The sequence below is a fragment of the Pongo abelii genome, chromosome 12 (genome assembly GCF_028885655.2).
Source record: "Pongo abelii isolate AG06213 chromosome 12, NHGRI_mPonAbe1-v2.0_pri, whole genome shotgun sequence".
Classification (NCBI taxonomy): domain Eukaryota; kingdom Metazoa; phylum Chordata; class Mammalia; order Primates; family Hominidae; genus Pongo; species Pongo abelii.
The window spans coordinates 85,355,905-85,380,288 of record NC_071997.2 but is presented as its reverse complement, the minus strand read 5'-3'; the positions used below and the strand labels follow the sequence as shown (position 1 = coordinate 85,380,288).

Below are 24,384 nucleotides of genomic sequence, written 5' to 3'. Positions count from 1 at the left end.
GAATAATGTGAATAGGAAAGACTGAACAATGTACATACTGTTAATGCTATTCTCCACCATCCTTCTCTTTCAAAAGAGGAAGTCTTTCGGGCTGGTTTCTGTTAACAAACACGAAGTATGCTTATTCATTTGAGAGGTGATCCCTTGAAATTAAATATAATTTATAAAACATTTGCTTGAAGAAATCCACACCCATACCCAACTGATAAGCCTTCATTAAAATAAAAGCTACATAATAATAAATTTGCCCATATTTCCTTAAACTGTTATTTTATGGTCTTAAGTCCTTTCAAATAACTAAATTCCCTTTGATAAAATTAGAGTAATAAACACCCCCATCTCACAGAGATGTTTTAAGTATATTAAACGTAACAAAATGTGGTGTTCTTAGGAAGAAAAGAGTTGGGCTTGAAGCCAGACAGACTTAGGCTGGAACTCAGCTCTGCCACTTACCAGCTAGGTGCACTGGGTGAGTTACCCAACCCTCATGCTTCCTCACAGTAGTATAAAAATAAGGCACTACCAGAGTTGGCACGAGAATAAAGCATTGTATGCCAGACGTGGTGGCTCACGCCTGTAATCCCAGCACTTTGAGAGGCCAAGTTGGGTGGATCACTTGAGGCCAGGAGTTTAAGACCAGCCTGGCCAACATGTTGAAACCCTGTCTGTACTAAAAATACAAAAAAATTGGCTGGGCATGGTGGCACATGCCTGTAATCCCTACTCAGAAGGCTGTAATCCCTACTCATGAGGCTGAGGCATGAGAATCACTTGAACTCGGTAGGCGGAGGTTGCAGTGGGCCAAGATCACATCACTGCAACTCCAACCTGGGGGACAAAGCAAGAAGCCACCTCAGGGGAAAAAAAGAATAAGGCATTGTACATATAAAGACTTGCATCTACAACCAGTGCTCAATAAATGGTAGCTTTAATTTTTAACATCCCATTTGCCAAGTTAAGAAACTGATTATTTTGGTATTCCTCAGTTTCCAAGGAAGCTTTTGTCTTCATATTTAGTACTCTATACCCATTCATCCATTATTATTTCATATTTATTTCAGCCTATTGTCCACAGAACACAACCGTTTAGTATATTGCTGTTTGTCCTAGGTAAAATCATTAAAATGTTGAGTTCTCCTTTCATTTATAATGCCTTTATTACTATAAAATATAGGTCATCAAGCAAGACTGCATTAAAAGTAATAATCAGTAAAACTGATATAATTCATTCTTCCTGTCTAGTAACTTAAATCTACTGTACTTATGAGTACCACTGGGCTTTATTTTATTATGAAATATGTTAATTTCTTTAAAAAACATTGTCTCACGACACTGCTAAAGCCGAGCTTCTTCCTTGATACTTCTTCGTGAGATTTATGTTCAATCTTCTCTGTTGCACTTTTATAGTCACAGAAATACAACTTTCTCAGGCAGGTCAACACGGGCCTCGCACCCGTACCCCAGAATAAGGAAAATGAGATGGGAAGGAGAGGGAAGTAAACGCGATCAATCTAATGGAAGACAATTGGCAGCTGCTGTTTTGTTTTGCCCAAGACAGGTGATCTAAATTCCACCTATCTACCACTTTAAATTCACTCTAAGGGGAAAGATAAAAGATTAGGTTAAACAACCCTCACCCACATTTATTTGAAAACGTAACAAAGGCCAGGCATGGCGGTGCATGCACCTGTAATCCCAGCTACGCGGGAGGCTGAGGCAGGAGAATCCCTTGAACCCGGGAGGTGGAGGTTGCAGTGAGCCGAGATCACACCGCTGCACTCCTGCCTGGGTGACAGAGCGAGACTCTAAAAGAAAAACGTAGCAAAGGTAGCTTCAAATATTTTTATAAATATTAAAGTAGGAGGCGGAGCAAAACGTGTCTAGTTAAACCTACAGAAGGAAAAACCCAGTCTTCCGGCAGATGGAGCGGAAAGGGAAAGAAATCCAATCACCATACTAAAGCAGTTGTCCAGTTTAATTAGTAGTGGGAAGAAGGGAAAAATACAGAAAACAAAGGGCGAAGGAGAAGGAAAAGGGAAGAAGCAAGGGGAAAAGAAACAAAACAAAGGAAATGTCCAATAAAGACCAGGAAGGAAGGTCTGCAGGTGGAGACGTACGTGAGGGCAGGGAGAGAAGGGTAGGAAGAGGGAACCAGAGGGGCACGAAGGCCTGGGATTAGAGAGCGGTGGGAAAAGGGTAGTGGGCCTGGTGAGGGGAGCAGGAGCCAGGCCGGCAAGGGGCAGGCGATCTTACCGAGGCTGTGATGAATGATTCTCCACGCACCAGGTCTTCCCTTATTGTGGTGGAGGCGGTGGCGACGGCTGGCTGGTCCATGGTGGCCTCCTCTCTCTAGGCTGAACCTGAGGTCCGGTTGCTAGGAGGCAGGTGTGGCCCGTAGGCTCCCGAGCGCGCGCCAGGGGACCCGCCAGGTTTGTCTTTAGTGCTGGGGGGAAGGGAAGCGGGCACGCACTTTGAAGTCCCGCGCGAAGACCTGCGCTGAGGAAAACCCTTGAAAAGAGACGGTTATGAAAGCATGTGAGAAGAAAATCTAGAGGGCTCTGGAGTTGCCAGAGAGCCCTTGGGTAAGGATCTGCGAAAAGGGAGGCTTGTTTAGGGCTTGAGTGTACCCACAATCTCCATTAGTTCCCTTCCAATCCAACACCAATCCCACACCCCAGACAGGGAGGCAGTGTGCTTGGTAGGCATACTTAGAGAAATCTGCCTTAGCACCCACTTTCTAAGATTGTTTCTAAGCTCCTCCAAATAGAAACTCTGGGGCTGACTTCTCTTGCCTCTGACTTGCAGAGTGGAGTGAGCACCAGACACAGCCGGTTTCACTAGCTGTGAAACCACAGACCACCGCATTCTTCTCAGTATAGACCCTTTTTATTGTCAGCCTCTCTAGGCTGTAGCTTCTTCTTAACCTAGGAACATTCTCACCTTTAAAAACAAACCCTCCACAACCTTAATTTCATTTTATACAGTACCTACTGTATTCCAGGGACTTCACACACATTAGTCTCATTTAATCTTCACACCAACCCTACAAAGTAGGTATTAGTCCCAGTTTCTGGATGAGGAAACAAAGGTTTCCTTGGACGTTTAGCACAGTTCACTCAGCATCACACACAAATGGCAGAACCAGAACTAAAATCCAAACCTGACTCTAGAGCTCCACTGCCCTGTGCCATGAAGTTTCTGCTTCTCTTTACAAACTTTCAAGAGTAATATGGACTCTTTTCTCACTTCCCATACTTTCCTAAAAACATCTTAATCTGGCCTGCACACAGCTTTTAATTAAAATTGCACTTAAACTCACCAGGGATCCAAGTGCCAAATCCAGTGGGGATTTTTAGCTCTTATGAAACTTGGCCTTCAATTTTCATTGCTGCATTGATTATTCCCTCATTCTTGAATCACTCTCCTCGACTACCAGGACTTGGACGCTGGTTGCATATAATGACTTATTCTGTGCTTATTTCCTTGTCTGTAGAGAAGGGGATAATAAAATTGCTACCTATCCACATAGGTTATAAAGAAGATTAACTTGAAATGTTCACAACCATGTCTGGCACAGTGTAGTCAGTAAATGTGAGCTGTCATTACCTTTAGGACAAAAGCAACATTTACAATCTAGTCTCCCACTTCTTTCTTTTTTTTTTTTGAAACGAAGTCTCACTCTGTTGCCCAGGCTGGAGTGCAGTGGCGCGATCTCAGCTCACTGCAACCTCAGCCGCCCGCCACCATGCCCAGCTAATTTTTGTATTTTTAGCAGAGACGGGGTTTCACCATATTGGTCAGGCTGGTCTCGAACTCCTGACCTCATGATCCACCCACCTCAGTCCCCCAAAGTGTTGGGATTACAGGCGTGAGCCACCACGCCCGGCCACTTCTCTCTTATTAGGATGGCATGCTCTGCTGTATCATGCTTGCAAAAACCCCAAACATGCCATCTTCACATTTCTATTGGTCTCCACATATGCTAGCTCTTCTGCATGAAATGCTATTCCTTTCTTTGACCACCTGCAAAATCTCAAGGGTCAGCTCCTCTGAGTAGACCTCTAAGCCTAACCCACTAAGTCGCAAAGGACCCCGTGCCTATCATTGTTGGAAAATTCATTTTATGACAAATTGTTTCTCCTCTAATTTTAAACACCCAAAACACGGGGTTTTTAATTGACCCCTTTGAACACAAGGACTGAAATATTCGTTGAATAAACCACTTGACTGGTTTCCCCCTCTAAGTAAATCCAAGACTAGATTACAGCAGTGCTTTTCAAAAATTGATATGCATACAAAATATCTGATGATCTTGTTAAAAAGCAGATTGATTCCAATTCTGAGGCAGGACCTAAGATTCTGCATTTCCAACAAGCTCCTGGGTGATTCTGTGGGTGACTTTTTGAGGAGCAAGAGACTAAAGGACTTCATCTAGTTTCTTAAAATACTGGGATTCTAAATTCATTTAACATAGCCTTGACAAAAAAAAAAAAAAAACAGGCACTAGGTTTAAAATGAACAACTGAAATTAGAAAGCGAAGAGGCAATACCAAAGTTCTCACAAATGTTAAGAGATGAATCAAGTCCATTCCCTGTGCCTCGTTTCATTTTCTTATTTTGGCTGAGCCTGTAAAACTGGCTCAGCAGACTAGGGACTGGTACCCTCGAGACTAAAAGAATATGAAAGGTACAGAGAAGTCCAGAAACCCATACAAGGTGTGACATTAGAGATGGGAACATCTAGATGAGAAAATAGTTTAAGTATCTCAAAAATAGAAACAGCATGGGTCAATGATTTCAAGGACTATCCACAAAGCAGATTAAGCATATAGGATAAACAAAATGTTCCTTTAAGAAAACATTATCTTACATAGCATCACTAAGATTTATTTCCAGATTATCTTAAGCTTCAAAAAGGGGGAGAGGCATTTCTCTTGAGAATACAAATCTATAATAGAGCTCAACAGTGTCTCTGTTACATATCAGATCTTTAAAATTGTTGCTGTCTTCTAAAAATTTTAGGAAAATGTTACACCAAGGGTGATATTTAACTGCAATAGTGATGGTTTATTGGGAGAATCATCTGAGAGCAAACATGCCAGACAGTATTATGGTTGGTACAATTACCAAAATCCTATTAATATAACACTAATAGTATGGTTAAGACTTGAAGGTGGGGCTGGGCGAGGTGGCTCACACCTGTAATCTCAGTACTTTGGGAGGCCGAGGTGGGCGGATCACAAGGTCAGGAGCTTGAGACCAGCCTGGCCAACATAGTAAAACCCTGTCTCTTCTAAAAATACAAAAAATTAACCAGGTGTGGTGGCGGGCGCTTGTAATCCCCAGCTACTTGCGAGGCTGACGCAGAATTGCTTGAACCCGGGAGGCGGAAGCTGCAGTGAGCCGAGATTGCGCCACTGCACTCCAGCCCGGACAACAGTGCTAGAGTCCATCTAAACAAAAACAAAAACAAAAACAAAAACACAACTTGAAGGTGATATCACAGTCCTGAGTTCCAATAGGATTATGTTGTAGGAAGCATTGGAACAGATTTGATCCCAGCTCATTATGACCACAGTTGAATTATACAATCATTCTACACTTGTTTCCTGTAAAATCAAAATGCCAAGACTTCGTGACTTTTGTAAAGATTTCAACAATAGAAATGACCAATTATGACATACAAGAGCCCAAAAAATGTTTCTCCTACCTTTGTTGTCCTTGTTATATATACCTTGATATCAATTTATATAAACCTCATTGTTGATACTGGAAAAACACCAATTGATTGCCCAAGTCCCTCATTTTTCAGGGTCATAACTGGTTTAATAGCACAATTAATGGAACACTTAATGCAAATGCCAAGGACAATGCTAAGGGCCTTACTTTCATTATTTCACTTAACTTTTAAAAAAGCCCCACTCATATTCCCAACACTTTGGGAGGATGAGGTGGGAGGATCACTTGAGCCCAGGAGTTCAAGACCAACCTGGGCAACATAATGAGTCACTGTCTCTACAAAAAACAAACTTTGTTTGGATTTCCTTTAGACAAAACTTACTACATCCAATTAAGGGGAGTAGAGCGCACATCTAAAATCTTCCTATTTAACTGATTACCCGAGTATGTGATACCATTAGAACTATCAATGCCTGTAACTTCCCTTGCTCTAAAACATACTAATAGAATAGTAGTATTAAGATAGTCAATGGGGCAGTAACCTGCCAAATAATGAATTACCCCTGGGAAATTAAAGACCTTGTGGCTATAATAACTAGGTAACAATTACACTCAATGTTTTAACCTTGGCTCTGGTTTGCTATGGAATCTTTCATTAAGCATTTAAAAGGTAGTTTTAAAAAATAAAAACCCTAATAACCACCTTTGGAGTAGCTCAAATTATACAGAAAGCAATGATAGCCAGCAAAAATTAAAACAAGGTATAGTCATTACCAATTTACTCCTAAAGACATTTTTTTTGTAAAATGTTGCAGATGGGCAAGCTGAAAATTCTCATCTTATAGAACTAAAACGCACAATGAATAAAATATTCGTTAATAGAAGTAAAACTATAAGGATGCTCACCCCAACTAGATTTGGTGTTTTTTTTGAACATGCAAACATTTAAAACATCATTGCACAGCTTAACTCAACATGGACAAATGCCAAAGTTGAAAAATATAAAGGTAGAAACAGTAAATACCTACTTTATGCCAATTCCCATGCTAGGTACACTTAAGTTTTTGAGTCTTTCATTTGAGCCTTTTGAAGTTGTCAAATACAATCTGGATAAAGAAACAAAACAAAAAACATGCCCCTTTTCCCATGACTGCCACCATCTCGTTCTGTGGGCACAGAGGGAACTCACAGGTGTTCTGGGTCTAACACAGTAGCACAATAGAACAGGCATGGTGGTGGAGGAATGTTGTGGGCACGCATGATGGTGGCCCCCAAAAGGTTACTACACTAAGCCAGCCCCCATAGATCCCCATCTTTTCGGCCTTCCTCTTCAATCTCTCCTTAGTTACACCCCTTATTTTGTTCCTCTTGTTTTCTGTGCTTCTCTCCCTCTTTTCTCACTTTTCCAATCCTTTTCTCCTTCCTTTCCCACCTTCACTATTTCTGCCACCCATCTCCATATGCTTCCCCACACGAGAAAAAATTATCTAGACTATACCAAGCAGAAACCAATGCCATATTTTATTTTCAAAATTATTAGACTTCAACAGTTAAATGACTCAGATGCAGAGCAACCATTGGGTAAATTGTAATTTTTTTATTGGAAAACAAATATACAACTTGGAATGGATTTTGAGGCAAATTGTGCCATAAGCAGATTTTAAGTGGCTAAACAAAGTTTAAAAAGCAAGTAACAATAAAAGAAAATGTTTCTGGTACAGGACCAGCAGTACAAAAAAATAGTGTACGAGTACCTGGATAATACACCCGTTTTGCAATAGTGCAACTTTTAAGTACATATTGTTGACTGTCCATAGTCCACGCAGAGTTACAACTCCACACTTCAACAACAACATGCTGACAGTTCCTAAAGAAAACTACTTTAAAAAAGGCATAACCCAGATGTTCCCTCATTTGACCAACTCCATCTAAGTTCAGATGTGCAGAAGGGCTTAGATATATCCAGAGTAAGCCACATGCAACATGTTACTTGATCAATTTTCTAAAATAAGGTTTTAGGACAATGACAGTAAGATAAGGGAAGAAAACATGGAGGAATGAAGTCCTAATTACTATACATGCATATTTTTTTGACAGTAGGGAGAAACCTTTTACAGATAAGTTACAAACAAAGAAAAGGCAAATAAACAATTTTGTACAAGAAATTTAACACATTCTGTACAAGGTCTTCACTTTGCTGTCATCATTTGTACAAACTCTGAAAAAGAAAAAGTACACAAAAAATTTGAGTCAATAGCAAAAGACAAAAACAAAACAAAACAAAAAAAATCACATTTACTCAATTACTGAGTACTCTTTCTATTCCCCTCTTTCCTCAGAATTACCATTAAGTACAGAGGGAAGCTAGTTTATTGCCCAGGCTGGAACTTCATTAACCATAACTATTCAGGTTTATTAGTAAGAGCCAAATTAACGCTTTAGATAGGCCAATATAAAAAGAGCATTCTTGACTCTATCTTAGTTTAGACTTGAATTTTAAGTCTGCTGGATTACAAGACAATACTGTAAATTCAATGCTATGGGCTAGGTTTAATTTTTATAACATTACATTTTATGCTCTTCTAAGTTAAGTAGTTACATCATGAAAAAAATACAAAGTTTTACTGAAAATCCTTCAGTTTCTAAATGCCTTGCTTCCTGATATGGCCATCTTAAAGTTAATAGACACGATACTTTTGAAGCACATGTAAACTTCAGTTTCAGACTAAAGCCAATTAAAGAAAAAATACAGTGCGGGGAAAGAAAAGTCACAATCATTTCATTTTAGGAAACTCGGAATAAGTTTGCTTTCCACATTGTTCCACAATCACACAAACACTGAACAGTGCTTCTCAAACTTTATATATGAATCACCCAAGAATCCTATTAAAATGCTGATTCCAGGTGTAGGGATAGAACCTGATAGTAAATATTTCTAAATTAAGTTCTCAAGTCAGAGCAATGTTACCTAGTCTGCAGACAACACTCTGAATTTTAAGAAGGTTAAATATAAGTAACTGTTTTAGCATCCTAATTTGGGGGGAAGGGTCACTAATTTCAATCAGTTACCTAACAAGCACCTCTTATCTTAAAAATCAAAGTGAAGAATGAGGCGTGAGAGTGAAAAGATTTACCTTCATAGTTTACTTGACCATCACCATCAATATCTGCTTCCCTGATCATTTCATCAACTTCTTCATCTGTTAACTTCTCTCCAAGGTTTGTCATCACATGGCGAAGTTCTGCAGCACTAATATAGCCATTGCCATCCTAGCAAAAAATTTAGTATAGTTTCTGAGTCAAATTACAGACTTGAGAGTTGGAATGGAAATTTATCAAGTTTACTACTAAATTTCACATTGGGGGAAAAACATACTTTGGAAATGCATACAAATCTACACAGTTGACCTACAAATGTCATTAACAGCCAAGCAAAATGTCCTATATTGAAATCATTATTTCCTAGTCCCAAAGTCAAGTGACACCTCCTTTGACAAGATGAATGCAATACATGTATTAGAAAATCTATACTGAATTCTTAAAAAGCTTTTGCTTGATAATTAAAATATGTTGGTAAATCATCAAAAAAAAAAAACAAAAAAAAACAAGTCTTCATAATGAGTCTTGGTATCTTCATTTCATCCTCAAAATTTAACATATCCAGTCCTTGACCTACCTTATCAAACACACGGAATGCTTCTCTAATTTCTTCTTCACTGTCCGTGTCTTTCATTTTTCTTGCCATCATTGTCAGAAATTCAGGGAAGTCAATTGTGCCATTACCTGAAATGGTTTAGTGGAAACATCAAAGCTTTAGTGGAAACATATAAGCAAACAGCAAAGGTTTAGTGGAAACATCTAAGTATCACTTCTTCAACCCCTCCCATCCTTCAAAACTGAAGACTTACCATCAGCATCTACTTCATTAATCATGTCCTGTAACTCTGCTTCTGTGGGATTCTGCCCAAGAGACCTCATTACAGTTCCCAATTCCTTTGTTGTTATAGTTCCATCACCATCTTTGTCAAATAGTGAAAAAGCTTCTTTGAATTCTGTTTGAAAGAAAGACCACAATCCAAATACACAGATTAATAATAAAATGTAACCTAAATGAAATGTAGTAACTCTTAAAGCCTACTCAGTGGTGGGATTGTGCCAGCGAATAGCCACTGCACTTCAGCCTGACCAAACTAAGACCCCACGTCTCAGAAAAACCCAAAAATTTTTAACGGAAAAATATCAATGGAGGTAGTAATTGAAATGTGACTTTGACTCCTAAAGATTAACCAATCTTTATGATACCTTATGATAATATTTCAAATATATCTTTGACCAATCATACCACTGTACTTTCATGCTGATCTAAGTAAAATTATCCTAGGTTTACAGAGGAAAAGAATCAAATCCCCAAATGACTGGCTCCTCTGTCACTAAAGCTGCTCTGTGAAACGTAATTCAAAATTACAGACCTAACCTACACTCACAAAACAAAAATAAGACTATTGGTACCCAAATACGTATTTCTACAGAGTAATTAAACTGTTTCTGTATACTGTGTTTAGAGTTAGCCACTATGTCTGAATCAATCACCTACTAAATTAAAACAGGCTACTTTCCCTTTCTAGTAAGGCAGGAGAAGGGACTATATAAAGTCTATAACAATGGGCTGATCAAGATATGAATGTCCAGTTTTAGCTAAATGCATGTCACTGAGAACAAAGATCATTTTGAGCTTTCTTTGGAATATTAAAACCCCAACCTTATACAGTGAAACTGATTATTCCTTAAGATCTTGTTGTGATAGTATGTTCCTTCTTGGTTTTGAGATGGACTTTCACTCCTGTTGCCCAGGCTGGACTGCAATGGTGCAATCTCAGCCCACCGCAACCTCCTCCTCCCAGGATCAAGCAATTCTCCTGCCTCAACCTCCCGAGTAGCTGGAATTACAGGCATGCACCACTACGCCCAGCTAATTTTCTATTTTTAATAGAGATGGGGTTTCTCCATGTTGGTCAGGCTGGCCTCGAACTCCCAACCTCAGGTGATCTGCCTGCCTCTGCCTCCCAAAGTGCTGGGATTACAGTGCATGAGCCACTGTGCCCGGCTATATGTTCCTTCTAATACATCACTAGATTACATGGAAACCTCCTGCTGGTGCAACACTCCAGACTACCTGGCTTCATTCACCATTTACAGATAAAGAAACTAAAACAGGCCAGGTGCAGTGGCTCACACCTGTAATCCTAGCACTTTGGGAGGCCAAGGTGGGCAGACTGCCTGAGCTCAGGAGGAGTTCCAGACCAGCCTGAACAACACGGTGAAACCCCGTCTCTACTAAAACACACACACACACACACACACACACACAAATTAGCTGGGTGTGGCAGCATGCGCCTGTAGTCCCAGCTACTGGGGAGGCTGCGGCAGGAGAACTGCTTGAACCCGAGAGGCAGAGGCTGCAGTGAGCCGAGATCACACCACTGCACTCCAGCTTGGGCAACAGAGTGAGACCTGTCTCAAAAAAAAGAAAGAAAGAAACTAAAACAAACTAACTTTGATACTGCAAAGTTATACCAATGAGTAAATAATAAAGCTAGTATTTTCCAAGTAAGTCATTTCCCAGAAGATATTAGACCTTATCAGCAAATGAATACAAAAAGTTTCCAAGTTCATGGGGCCATTAAGCCATACATGGGGCCATTAAGCCAACATAGCCATACATTTGAAAATATGTGCGACACATGTGTAAGAAATGGTGTACCTTCTTTACGGTCCAAGGCCAATTTATTCCCTGCCTGCTTATCCCTACTCCAATTCGTGTACACCTTCCAGTTTCATTCCATATTACCTCTTCCCTGGACTCAACTATTCTTCCACTAATTTGCCCCATTACCACATAAATATCTTCACATTGCTTAGCCTAAAACTAAATTGAAACCTTAGTTATATTTTAAGTGCTTGCCCTTATCCCTCCCCAAGTTTTGGAAGGCACTACTACTCATACCAATTTCCTCTCTCCAAACAATCCACTATTTTAAAATGACATACAGCTCCAACTCATCACCTGAAAATGCTAAGTTTACCAGTGACCACTAGTCAGTCACCCAATCCATCAAGTATGTTTCAATGTGAAGCCATATGGCATAGAAACTAAAATGAGACTCTGTAACTTGACTACTGGGTTAGAATTTCCTAGCTCTGTTCCTTCTTCTGGCAATGCAATCTGGACAAGTTACTAAACCTTTTCTGCCTCAGCTTCCTCATTTCTGTGAAATGACATAAATGTGCCCAGTAAGTGGGGTGACACATTACACCATGCCCACAAGGGGTATTCACCTGGTCACCCCCCCATAAAAAAATTAGTATGTGTCAAACACTTAGAACTATGTCCAACAAATAAATACTTAATAAATGTCAAGATAAAGACTATCTCATTTTCTTGCAGCATCCAAAACTGCATGGAAAAACTCTCAAAACTTCTCTTGGCCTTCGTAACAGTACTTTGATTTTCCTCCTACCATATACTGCCAAAGGCTCTTACTCCTGTCTCTTATGTCTAGATGTGACCAATTTTATCTTTTCCACTCCTTGGCCACTTCATCTATACCCACTTACAACGAAGATATCTTTAGTTTATCCATCTCGCTCAATAAATATCTTTATTTCTGGCTGTCTACAGGATATAGCTCCCCTGGCTGATGACAAGCAAAACATATGAAAATGAATTCTATACTCCCAGGCAACCCTAAAGATACTAGCAAAAGCCCAAGAGCCACTTTTAACTCTTTCAGTCTGAAATCTGTCAACAAGTCTTGAATTCTATCATTTAAATACTATCTGATTTTTCCTCCATCTCTACAACTAGTATTTTGGTTCAAGGCTCCATCATCCTTTGCTGGGGTTTTACAATTGCCTCCTAACTGCATTCTTTCTTATTCAAATATTACTGTTTTATAGAGAAACTCATCTAATACCAATCAGAAGGTTCGTACCACACTAATTGATTTTATGAAAACAGTATACAGTGCTAACCTAGATCAACCTAGTAACAAAAATAGATCAGGGAGTCTCCACCTGCAAATGGCACAATTGATAAAGACATTTCAATTTTACTGTTTTTGAAACAGAATGTAGAAATATCCAGAAATACATATGTTGGAGTTCAGACACATTGCACCTTTCACCTAATACAGGTTACAAGAAAATTAAAGGACTTTGAGGTATTTGTTTATATTACATTCTCTGCTATGGGTATCTTTTAACACCACCATTAGGTGCATAAATTCCCAATGTTTAATTAGTAGTAATCACCTTTCTATTATACGATTTAACAAAAAGCTAAATACTGGAAGATGCATAGTGTAAGATTATTTATAACTTTCAAGAAATTTAAAAATCCAATAACACTTAAAATGTTTGCTAGAATAAGTAAAATGCAGAAAATAAAACCGTATCTATGCTAATACTATTTGTTATTCATTCAAGAAAGGAATAAACAACATTTCTTTTAAAGGTCAAGGTTTATTCCAAATTTCTACTTGTATTTTTATACTAAAGAGTGAAAAATACCTGTAAAAACTCAAAATAATAAACCCCAAAGTAAAATTTTAATTCACCTGCCTTTAGAGTTTACCTGTACTTCAAAACTAGCATAATCTTTATGTATAGAAGCATATAATTCTAAACAGTAACTCCCAGGAATGACTTGAAATTAATCCAAGAGTCAAAACCTAAACACACAATAAAGAGAACAGGTCCTGAATGCCACAGAACAGCTATCTTCTACGTAATTGATAGGTATAAGGAACCTACCAAAATCCATTTTAGCTCACCAAATTGAAACTTTCAGAAAAATCTATTACTCAAGTTTTATTTGTTCACTAGCAACCCCAAGTCCCTTCCCTAATTAGTTTATTACCTAAACATATAATTTTATTAAAATAACATGTTTTAAAAATTTTATTAAGATAGGTTATCACAAGACAATTACAAAACAAATCAAATGACTACTTATTAACTTCTATTTCTTCACAAAATTCTAAACTTAATAATCCCTTAAAGACCATGTACTGGAATTCTTTTGGCGCTTCATGCAGTTGTTGCTATACATTGAGTAATATTAATATTTTTATCAAACAAATTTGGACCTTGAAAATTTAATGAAAGTTTAGGTACAGACTTCTTAAGGAAAAAATACTGTACATTTTTCCTATCAGTCTTCCAAAAGTCAAACAGCAACAACTAATGACATCATGGCAGAGTTATCAACAAAATGAACTTGTTAGTGATGTCATACTAGACTGGAATGCTCTATACGACCAGGTAATATAAAAAATTTTAGGCCGGGCGCAGTGGCTCATGCCTGTAATCCCAACACTTTGGGAGGTCGAGGTGAGTAGATCACCTGACGTCAGGAGTTCAAGACCAGCCTGGCCAACATGGTGAAACCCCATCTCTCCTAAAAATACAAAAACTAGCTGGGCGTGATGGTGTGCGCCTGTAATCCCAGCTACTTGGGAGACTGAGCTAAGAGAATCGCTTGAAGTTGGACAGCAAAGGGTGCAGTGAGCCAAGATCATGCTGCTGCACTCCAGCCTGGGCAAGAGTGAAGCTCCATCTCAAAAAAAAAAAAAAAAAAAAAAAAAAAAATTTAGTAACTTCATCTAAACAAGGATGTTAGTGGTCACCAGCACTTACAACTAAAAAAAAAAAAAAAATTTTTTTCTCTTTTTTTGAGACAGGGTCTTGCTGTGTTGCCCAGACTGGTCTTGAACTCCTGGGCTCAAGCAATCCCACTGCCTCAGCCTCCCAAAGTGCTGGGATTAGACATGCGCCACCATGCCCAGCCACCAACAATTACAATTTACCAGATTAAAAAATTGCCTTCATCTCAAAGGTGAACACTGAAATATACCAAATTTGGGCAGAAGGGACTTGGAGAGTAGGCAGAAATCTTAGGATAGTAGTGCTCTAGAACTTTTTTATGTTACACACTCATTGAGAATAAAATTTATTCAAGAAATATTCAGTGATTACTATGTGGCAGGTACTGGGCCTACAAAGTAGAACAAAAAGGTCCCTGACTGCACATGATTTTTATTTTAGTACATAAAAGTTTTGGTTCCTCTTCCCTAAATCTTAACTGAAACCTGGAGGTCCAAGGAATGGCTTTAAAGAAATCTGTGGTCTAGGAAAAGGTAGGGTAAGAAGAGAACCTAAGAAGATTTTTTTCCCTCTACTCCCGTTGGAAACCTAATTTTATGATGAAAGCCAAGAAAAGACAGGATTTAACTTAAAGACAATAAAGAGAACAGGTCCTGAATGTCACAGTTTTGATGAACTACAAGTATTCTTTATAAGAATTCTATCAGGCCAGGCATGGTGACTCACACCTGTAATCCCAGCACTTTGGGAGGCTGAGGCAGGTGGATCACCTGAAGTTGTGAGTTTGAGACCAGCCTGACCAACATGAAGAAACCCCATCTCTACTAAAAATACAAAAATAGCCAGGTGGTGCATGCCTCTAATCCCAGCTACTGGGCAGGCTGAAGCAGAACTGCTTGAACCCGGGAGACGGAGGTTGCGCCATTGTACTCCAGCCTGGGCAACAAGAGTGAAACTGTCAAAAAAATTTAAAAAATAAAAATGCTATCAATCACTGAAGAGGGATCCTCTTATATTCAATAGACACAAACTTTTTTTTTTTTTTTTTTGAGACAAAGTCTCGCTCTGTTGCCCAGGCTGGAGTGCAGTGGCATGATCTTGCCTCACTGCAACCTCTGCCTCCCAGGTTCAAGTGATTCTCCTGCCTCAGCCTCCTGAGTAGCTGGGATTACAGACACACGCCACCACGCCTGGCTAAATTTTTGTATTTTTAGGAGAGACGGGGTTTCACCACGTTGGCCAGGCTGGTCATGAACTCCTGACCTCAAGTGATCCGCCTTGGCCTCCCAAAGTGCTGGAATTACAGGCGTGAGCCACTGCGCCCGGCCAACAAACTTTCTTTTTAAAGAGTTGTGTGTTTAGGAGAGCAGACCATCAACTATGCAATAGGCACATTGAGTAACACGTTTTCTACCCTAAAGTGAACATGCTGTACTGCATACAGTAGGTGCCACTACCTAACTGGGAATATTGAGAAATGTATTAGAGAAGGTCAGAGTTTAAGAGTGAAAGTATCAGATAGCCTGAGACAGTTTGGGAAGGAGACAGTATATTTATAAAAAACTACTTCAGAAAAACATTTTGATGATACATTTACTTTGTAGAGATGGGGTCTCACTATGTTGCCCAGGCTGGTCTCAAACTCCTGGGCTCAAGTGATCCTACTGCCTCAGCCTCCCAAAGTGATAAGATTACCAGCCACCAGGCCCAGTCTTTTTTTTTGAGGAGACATGAGATCAAATAGGTGATACCTTTAAAACAGTGTAACTCAACAAAAAAAAAATTATTCCCTAAACTGTTTGCTTTTTGTTCGTAACATTCAATACATGTAATTTACCAACCTCAGAAAGTAAAAACTAAGTCAAATTACACAGTAAGTAAAAATAAAACCTGCTTAAATTTGTCTTTAATACTAATAGCTTTCTACCTACAGTCCTATCAAATAGTATTTGAGGTGACTAGTGTAATTCTGGTATTCCTCAAATTTTTATGCTTATGGAAGTGGGGAGCTTGCTTTAAATGGGCTATACAGTTCCAACCGGGCTTCTCAGTTTTCTCCAGCATAAGAAAAAGTGCTCGAGTGCTTTTGAGCTCTTATCAAACCCTTCCTGCTTACCGTGAAAACTGTGGCAAATAAACTGCTTGGTGCTCATGCTAATAAAAGTCTCTAATGAAAACAAAGGAATAGTTTGCAAAGCATTTCAACACTACAATTAAAACAAAACAAAAACTCCAGCAAGGGGGGAAAAAAAAGTTTCCCCAACATTGACATTAATCAGCCATCTCAAAGTATAAGAATAAATCAAAAGTATTAATGTTCTATGGCATGGCATAAAGAGAATATGACATCAGGTTTTATGTAATAATTTTGCATACTTCCATAGCAAACTAAAAGGGACAAGATTTAAGCAGCTTCATTTCAACAGCTGTCACTGCTTTTTAAGAGAAAAATCCATATTGCTACAGTGACATTTATAAAATAGAATGCCAACTTCTTAAATTTTTTCACTTGAGAAATGGTTACTCCCTGATTGATTATATATGCAATTCTTAGGTTAAAATGTTAGCTAATTTTAACTAGGGTAAATTCAATGTTCCTTTTTTGATTCTCCATTTCAAGTTGCCTTAGTTACTTCTTGGCCTCCTTTTCTAGAGTGTTAGCTAGCTCAGAATTCCTGTTTATACTAAGGTAGTCTTCAGAAAACAAAACGAAGACCACCACTACACCACAAGGCTCCAAAGTATATCCACGCAGACTAAAATACATGTCTTTAATTACAATTGGCCCCGCACATCTTCCATCGGCAAGTTTACAATCCCACTTGCCAAAGCAGGTTGAATTCTCTATTATATTATACCCATATGTTAGTATCCATGACATATACCAAAGTCAATTATTTCATACAAGTCTTTTATTCTGACGTTGGCTATTCAATTTAGAATAACAATCTAATGGGTACAATCTAGCTGAGTATTTCTCACCTGCAATCTGCTCTTCAGTCAGTTGGTCAGCCTACAAAGAGATCAAAGAGGTAGGTTAGTGACTTGAGAGTATGTAGATTAGCAGTTACAGAAACAAGTTTAAAACCTTTCAAGGGTTACCATGTACTGTTTCATTTAGTTCCAGCAACAAACACATCTGGGTAGAAAATGCACACATCTGGTTTATCTTATCTTCAAAGCTAAGCTGTCTTAACTCCAAGTTTAAGATATACAAGTACTTCAGAATATTTTTGAAAGTATACTTTAGAATCCAATAGAAACATTGCTTCCTTTTTCAACGTTAGAATAGCTAAACTTAAGCTCACTTCTATTCCAGATATAAATCACCAGAAATTCCCACTGAATCAAAATGCTTCAGGCTCACAAAATGAAAATTACTCCCACAAATGGTTAAACACATTGTTTTGAAATTAAAGTGATGAAAAAAAAAAAAAGGCACAACAAGCTTTTATTCCTTCTCACCCAGCAGGCAAAATGCAAAGAATCCAGAGCTCTGAACTACAATACTGTAATATTTACCAAATGTTTGAAAGTTCAGCCATCCATTTTCTCTTGGTTTTTAAAATCCCAAAGTAAGCCCAAGGCTTGTGATTTTTTTTTTAATAGCACTTGGTTTTCTTCAGAAAATATTTTCTGCCATTTGCTAAAAACCCATTATAAATTTTATCCTTATTCAATCTTAATAACCTTACAATGGTATTATCCCCTATCTTACAGATAAGGAATGAGGCTAGGGTTAAGTGGGAGTGGGGCAGACAAAATTAGTAGAACCAAGATAAAGCACTAAGGTGTCAGACATACCCAGTAACTTTTAGCTTTTAATTCAGAGCACCGTAATATATAAAGATGACTGCAAAATATCCAGACTCCTTGTTGTATTCTTTGAACATGCACTTTCTTCCACTGCTTATTAGTATATACATCCATGAAGCAACTGCTTATGGGGTATTGAGAAGCACAGACAAGAAATAGCCTCCTATCTAAAATCCCTACCAACATGGGAGTCAAGTATACAATGATTAATCCATTCACTTATTTGTAGGTAAAAGAAAAATAAACATTGCCTGGCTTCATTCTTTTTAAATGAACACACCCCTGGGAAAAGTAACACCTTAATGTGGAATGGCTTCACATTTTCTCTAGGGCACAACATGAGAAAATTCGAGAAGGAATCCAGAAAGTAGTTTATTTTCCCTGCTCAACAATTTTTATTTGACCACGATGTAAATCAAATTCATTAAAAAAAAAAAAAAGCTGGTAACTTAAAATTGAAGAGCCAATAATTAAGTTCAAATACAGAGTTTGTAAAATAAAAAATGTATCCACTTTTATCCCTAAAGTCCAAATCCTCCACCAACAAATATTTGGTGTGAAGTAAGTCACAGATTGTTTACCCAAGGAATAAGGTTTAAAATCCAGTAAATCTACTGAGTTATTTACTTTGTATTAATAGAAGCTACGTTACTTCAGTTTATTGTATTTTGCAGGACATCCATCATTTCTGAAAGGAAAGGCAACCTGGCATGCATGGCGTGGGGGGAAAAGCATCAAGTTCTGAGTCATAGGCTAGTATCCCAGCTCTGCCATTTAATAGCTGTGTGACCTTGGAAGTGGTACTCATCCTCTCAGTCAACTTCATTTGTAGCACAAGAATAACAATACTTACCTTGCAAGGTTGTTGTGCAAAGTGAGATGCTATGTACAAAGCTAACCTAAAGAGTTAAATGGTAACCATTATTTCATATAAATTAACTAAACAAAGAACCTACAATGTTAAATATCAACCTGACTAGCTCAATTTCCACACAGAATGTAGGCATGCATGGCATTTATTAAGCCCTTTATGGTAAGCCTACTCTATTCAATGTTAACTTTGTTTAAGCTGAGAAAATTTATGCAAACTAAATCCACAAGGTGCAACCCAGCGACAGATGCAGCAGGTGACATCACTTTAAGGCTAAAAAAAAGTTGAGCTAAATGTGTGGCAGACACTGCAGACTGTGTGAAAGTTGAAGGATCCCGTATTCTGTACAGGAAGGGAGACAGGTTCGTTCTCTCTACATGGTGTAATGTGTGTCGGGGGGGGATGGGATTTTGGGAAGGCTACTATATATGAAACATGAGAAGCCTTAGGAAGAAAAGAGGATGTTAGCAATTAAGGAACCACTGTCCAATTTTGTTTGGAAAGTCAAAATTTAGGGACCTTATACCATCTTGTCTAACTCCCTACCTCCAAGCAAATGCAATCTTGGAAGAGATCACAAAAATGAGCTTCAAGGAATGAACTAAGCACCCAAGAGACTAAATTACTCACATAATCTGAAGGCTCTCAATTTTGCTTGGAAGGTTGAGAAGCTTTTTGTATTTACTACTTTACCCAGAGTTCAGGTTTTAGAATAAACTTTTACCAGCAATATCCAGATTAAAGCCTACTATAAATCAAGACGACTTCCTAGCACTAACTTTCCCAACTGCTACAAAGGCGAATAAATTTGGTTCTTGTTTCCATGGAGTGCCATTTTCTTAGAAGAACCAGAAGAATTATACTTTTGGGAAAACTCAAGCTTATTAACATGTATGTTTATCTCAGTAAAGGGAAGAATAATTCACTAGAGAGATAACTTGTTCTTACTCCCTTATTTCGGTAGCTATTGATATAATTCTTCCCACTGTTCTTGCCACTCCAGAGAAAGTTCCTAAGCATTAGTATACTCTCAGGTTCCTCCCTAGACCTCCTGTACTAGAATGTTCATTTTGGAGAACCAAAGGTGATCTGTCAACTCTAAGAAGCACGACCCTGTATTACATTAGTGACCTGAAGTGAATATATTATGTACCTATCAAACATTTCCTACATGCCATTCAAAAATATGCATGAATACTGCTGGAGTTTAGTGAGAGGTGGTGTTCTTATCTGAATAAATGTGTGAGCCCATAGGCTTGAAATGGAACACAAACTGCTATCCTTCATCCACTCCTGTCTGTTCATTCCCATCAGGTGCTACTTTGATACAACAAAGGATTCCTATTTGAAGTTTTTTCTACAATTATGGAAGCCAGGATATTTGTTTTACCTGTATCAAAAGCAATCTAAATTATTTCATCAGGGTAAAAAGACACCTAATTCTGAAGAATAGTACTTACATAGCATCTCTCACCAAAAGATCACTGGAACAAAATGGCTTCATAAAAATTAGGGCTATTACTAAAGGCCTAAATTCTAGCTGAAGCTAGAGCTTTCTATATTTTAAAAGAGCCAAATCCTTTGATCTTCTGAGCCTAACAGAAACAGGCCTTGGCACTTATAAGAACAATTATTTAGACTCAAGTGACAAAAATTTTCTACCTTTTTACATTTTTTACTTACCTAATCACCCTGGACTCAAAGTCCTCTTGAAGCAATCCCGTTTTCAGTGAGCATATGTTGACTACATTTAAACTCAAGAGTTACATGAGCAATCTTACTTTACCTTCCATATAACATTTTTTATACTTTAACTTGGGGTCCTAATTTTTTTTATTTTTTGAGAGACAGGGTCTCACTCTGTTGCCCAGGGAGTGCAGTGGTGTGATCATAGCTCACTACAGTCTCCAACTCTCGGGCCCAAGATGATCCTCCTGCCTCAGCCCATTGAGTAGCCAGGACCACACGCACAGGCCACTATATTCGGCTAATTTTTTTTTTAATTGGATTCCTAATGTAAAATCTCAGTCCTCTAATTGTGAAGTTATCTGAAGGCAACTTTCAAATTTACTAATGGTATCTGTCAATTTTTATTAAGATTTTTTTTTTCGACTTTGTCTCTTATAGTAAGAGCTGTCAATTTAACAGAAAACCTCCAAAACACCAGTGATGCAAACAGTAACTACAAAAGCTTAACACTGGGCAAGGGACCAGAAACGCGTAGATACCAACTCTACCAAGAAAAATCTATTCGAATTACTGATTCAATTATCAAAACAGATTAAAGAAAACTTTACCCTTCATTTATTTTTTTTAAAAAAAAGCTTACTCCACAACTTGTAATGTTTATTACATATGCCTGTAACTACATCTTTAAGAAAGCAAATGTAACCAGCACATTCAAATTCAGAATAATATTTGAAGTATCAAGATGAAGGGAATCCATCAAACGTCAATGAACGCTAGTTTTATTTAAGGTGAAATCCTCTCCCCACACCCATACAGGCTGGAGGTTTCAGTTGGCAAGGATCCCCAACTCCTGTTTAAGATGTCACCTTGCCTCCTGGACACACCCATCGCTGTAACCACTTGGCAGGAGGAACCACAAAGTAAGTATCACAAAGTATCACAGATCACCGCCCTCATTAGGTGTTTCTTTTTTTTTTTTTTTTTTAGGAAAGAACATGATCTCCCAGTCTGAGGTGACCAGAAAATGCTTTAAAAAATTCCCTGCTCCTCCTCCGCATACACTCTTCCATCACAGTATTTGACAGACAGACATCATACAAACCAAGTGTACGTCAAGACGACCTGGCAACTTCTACACGGAATTTAGGGGTCGTTTTCAAAGCAGCAGAAGGGGAGCAATGTTTTTATGTGGTCGTGGTTCTTGAACATTAGGACTGCACGCTGTTTTCAAGAATAGAATAGAGACAGGGGCTCTTCAAAGGCATCCATCCAATTGTTCCAAAACCGACTTTCAGAAGGCAGTCACCCCGGAGCTTGCTTCCCTCCGGCGGTGAACAGGAAATGCCTTGTAGAACCCTAGCTGGAGCCGAACACTTTCCCTAACAAGACGTATATTGCAAGAATGCGCCCCTGACTTCAGGGGTAAAGCTAATTTCTTTCAACGACAGACACTTTAAAAAGCAATTTTTTTAAAGCATCCGGCCTGGGTGGTGGAAGACGCCCCAGGGCCCAGATGGAGCAGGAAGATTAGGGTTGCCAGAGGGGGATGGGAAACCGTCGAGGCCCCCCTCCCCCACCCATCCCCACCAACGGCCTCGCAGCGCCACGGAGATCTCCGCAGTCCTGCAGGTGCCAGCACAGCAGCTGGAGCTCGAGCGGGGCCGAGCGGGGCGGCGGCTCCGGGTCCCGCGCGGCGCTCGCCCGCCCCGCCCCCACCGGCCGCTCCCTGCGCCGCGCGGGCTCGGCCCACACAGCGCGCCGCCCGCCCGCCCGCGCGCCCCCTGGATCCCGGCACGCGGAGGACGCGGGCTAACTGCGACGCCGGCGCTCGCCCCAGGGCACCGCGCGCTCCTCCCGCCCCCTGGGCGCATGGCGGCCGCAAGCGGACAAAGGCGCTTCCTGGCGCCCGCGCTAACCGTCGGTTGGGTGGATTGAATCCGGCCCCTGCTTGACCTTTCCAGACGCCCGACAGAAGGCTCTCTGCGCTCCCTCTCTCCCTTCCTTCACTTTCTCTCCTTCCCGTGCACTGGGCAGTCCCTCATCCCGGACCCATCCTCCTCCAGCCAAGCCCCCGAGGAGCTTCACCACCTCGGGAACTGTGCGTCTGGCCCTCAACTCACTAGAGGAAGCCCCCCTGAGGACAACGGGGGTGGGGGAGCACCTGCGACACAACCGTCGCGGGCATCCCTGGCCTCTTTCGCGCCATCCCTCTGACAGAAACCACTCCTTGAAAGTGTAAGGGAGGCGAGTTTCCTTTCTTTGGTCAGTTCGCTCCAGTCTCTTCCCCCCACAGGCCCAGCGCCGGCAGCTCAGCGATGCACTCACCATGCTGCAAGCGCTACCGGTTTCCGAGACGCGACCACACAACCACTCAGCTCGCTCTCTCCACTCGGACTAATTCGCCTCCTCCGCCCCCAGCGCCTCATAAACACCTCCCTCCGCCAGATCCCTCCGCCGCATCCAGATAACGGAACATCGCAAACGAGTCCCGGCCAACCCCCTCCCCTCAAACTCTTCTCGGGACCCCTTTCTTCATAGTTATTTGGTCGATGAGGCAACAGATCAAGGAAAGTGGGCGAACGGATGACGTAAGTGGGTTTCATTTCCAGCGAGCCGTTAAAAGGCCGGTGGAGCGGCCCCTGAGGGGCGCTACTTTGCGGCGCGGAGGAGCATCGTGGCGGCGATGCGTGCCCCGATGGTCGTTGAGCCGGCCTCTGATTGGCTGGTTTGTACCTGCAATGCGTCACTGGGACTCGCAGTCGCCGCCGGGACGCGGTGCGGCTTCTGCCGTTGCTGCTCGGGCCGCGCTGTCCTGGCAACTGCGCCAGGCGGCAGAGTCGTCCGCTTTGCGCTTGGCTGGAGAATCTTCCTCTTCCACGTATCCTTCCCTGCCACACTCACCCACTTTCCCGCCCCTTATTGAGGGGTAGACGAAAACACTTTAAGCCGATAAAGAATGAAGCTGAAAGATTCCGATAAACGCGTACCCTGAATTCAGCTTTTTAACCTAGTGTTTTGGCCTCGTGGAAGCCGCACGTTCTTCATTTCACGCCCTCACAAAACCCATGTAAATCTGGACACGGGCAAATGTAGCTGTTCAGCTGACAGGATAATCTCAAAGGGTCTTTCGTTTATACTTCCTCTTCGCGTTCTTTGCCAGGGGTAATTTACCAGAAAAGAAAAGTAACTCAAAAGTCACAGTATCAGCTTCAGTGGGATTAGTCTCTCTCGAAATGGCCCCTTGTTATCGTGGGGTTAAAGGGTTCTGGATTGGACAGAGCTGGGCATGATGAGTTAGTTGGGTCCCTCTCTCAGATGCATGACCTTGGGTGAGTCATTTAATTTTTACCCTCACTTGTAAAATACAGGCAATAAGACCTATCTCGAAAGAATATTGTGGGAATTAGAATTAGGCAAAGATTAGAATTAATGTAAAGTGTTAAAGTACCTGGCACAGGGTAGGACTCCAATAATTGGTAACTATAATATGCCTTCCCCTTCATAGTAAATTTGCCCTTTTGGGTTTCTAACTCCACAGATTTAAATGAATATTTTAAAAACCACATAAAAACTAACTCCTTGGTCCCATCCAAAATAAACAAAGGTGTACATACCTGAAATATTTAACAGGTGGATAGTGAACACCTACTGTGTGAACTCGGTTT

At 40.2% G+C, this 24,384-nt stretch overlaps 2 protein-coding genes across 10 annotated transcripts in view; both read right to left on the bottom strand.

The window, feature by feature from the left end:
* The window catches only part of STPG4 (sperm-tail PG-rich repeat containing 4), a 64,203-nt gene extending 57,586 nt beyond the window's left edge, over positions 1-6,617 (bottom strand). For 4 of the 7 annotated variants that reach the window (XR_008522145.1, XM_054547578.1, XM_054547580.1 and 1 more), the window contains exons 1-2: positions 2,254-6,617; positions 39-98 (exon numbers count right to left, since the gene is read on the bottom strand). Coding sequence is in view for 6 of the 7 variants with exons in the window: in XM_054547578.1 (XP_054403553.1) it covers positions 39-98; positions 2,254-2,334 (141 nt within the window). In the remaining variant the exon portion in view is untranslated. The remainder of the gene's footprint in view (positions 1-38; positions 99-2,253) is intronic. The other 3 variants (XM_054547577.1, XM_054547581.1, XM_054547576.1) reach the window with 2 other exon arrangements.
* A 639-nt stretch (positions 6,618-7,256) lies between these two features.
* CALM2 (calmodulin 2) lies at positions 7,257-23,577 on the bottom strand. 3 transcript variants are annotated; one of them, XM_024241948.2, is made up of 7 exons: positions 23,045-23,145; positions 19,013-19,058; positions 17,326-17,356; positions 9,588-9,731; positions 9,356-9,462; positions 8,814-8,949; positions 7,257-7,897 (listed from the first exon to the last, which is right to left on the bottom strand). In XM_024241948.2, exons 1-7 carry the CDS (start codon positions 23,143-23,145, stop codon positions 7,869-7,871), a joined length of 594 nt encoding a protein of 197 aa, XP_024097716.1. In that variant the 3' UTR covers positions 7,257-7,868.
* Between the last annotated feature and the right edge of the window lie 807 nt (positions 23,578-24,384).

Bases quoted from the DNA above. Each gene is read 5' to 3' on its own strand.
- CALM2 (XM_024241948.2), bottom strand. From the start codon at position 23,145: ATGAGGCGCTGGGGGCGGAGGAGGCGAATTAGTCCGAGTGGAGAGAGC. The intron at 19,059-23,044 runs GTGAGTGCATCG...TTAACTCTTTAG, and splicing joins CCGGTAGCGCTTGCAGCATG to GTTAGCTTTGTACATAGCAT. The intron at 17,357-19,012 runs GTAAGTATTGTT...ATCTCTTTGTAG, and splicing joins TTGCACAACAACCTTGCAAG to GCTGACCAACTGACTGAAGA.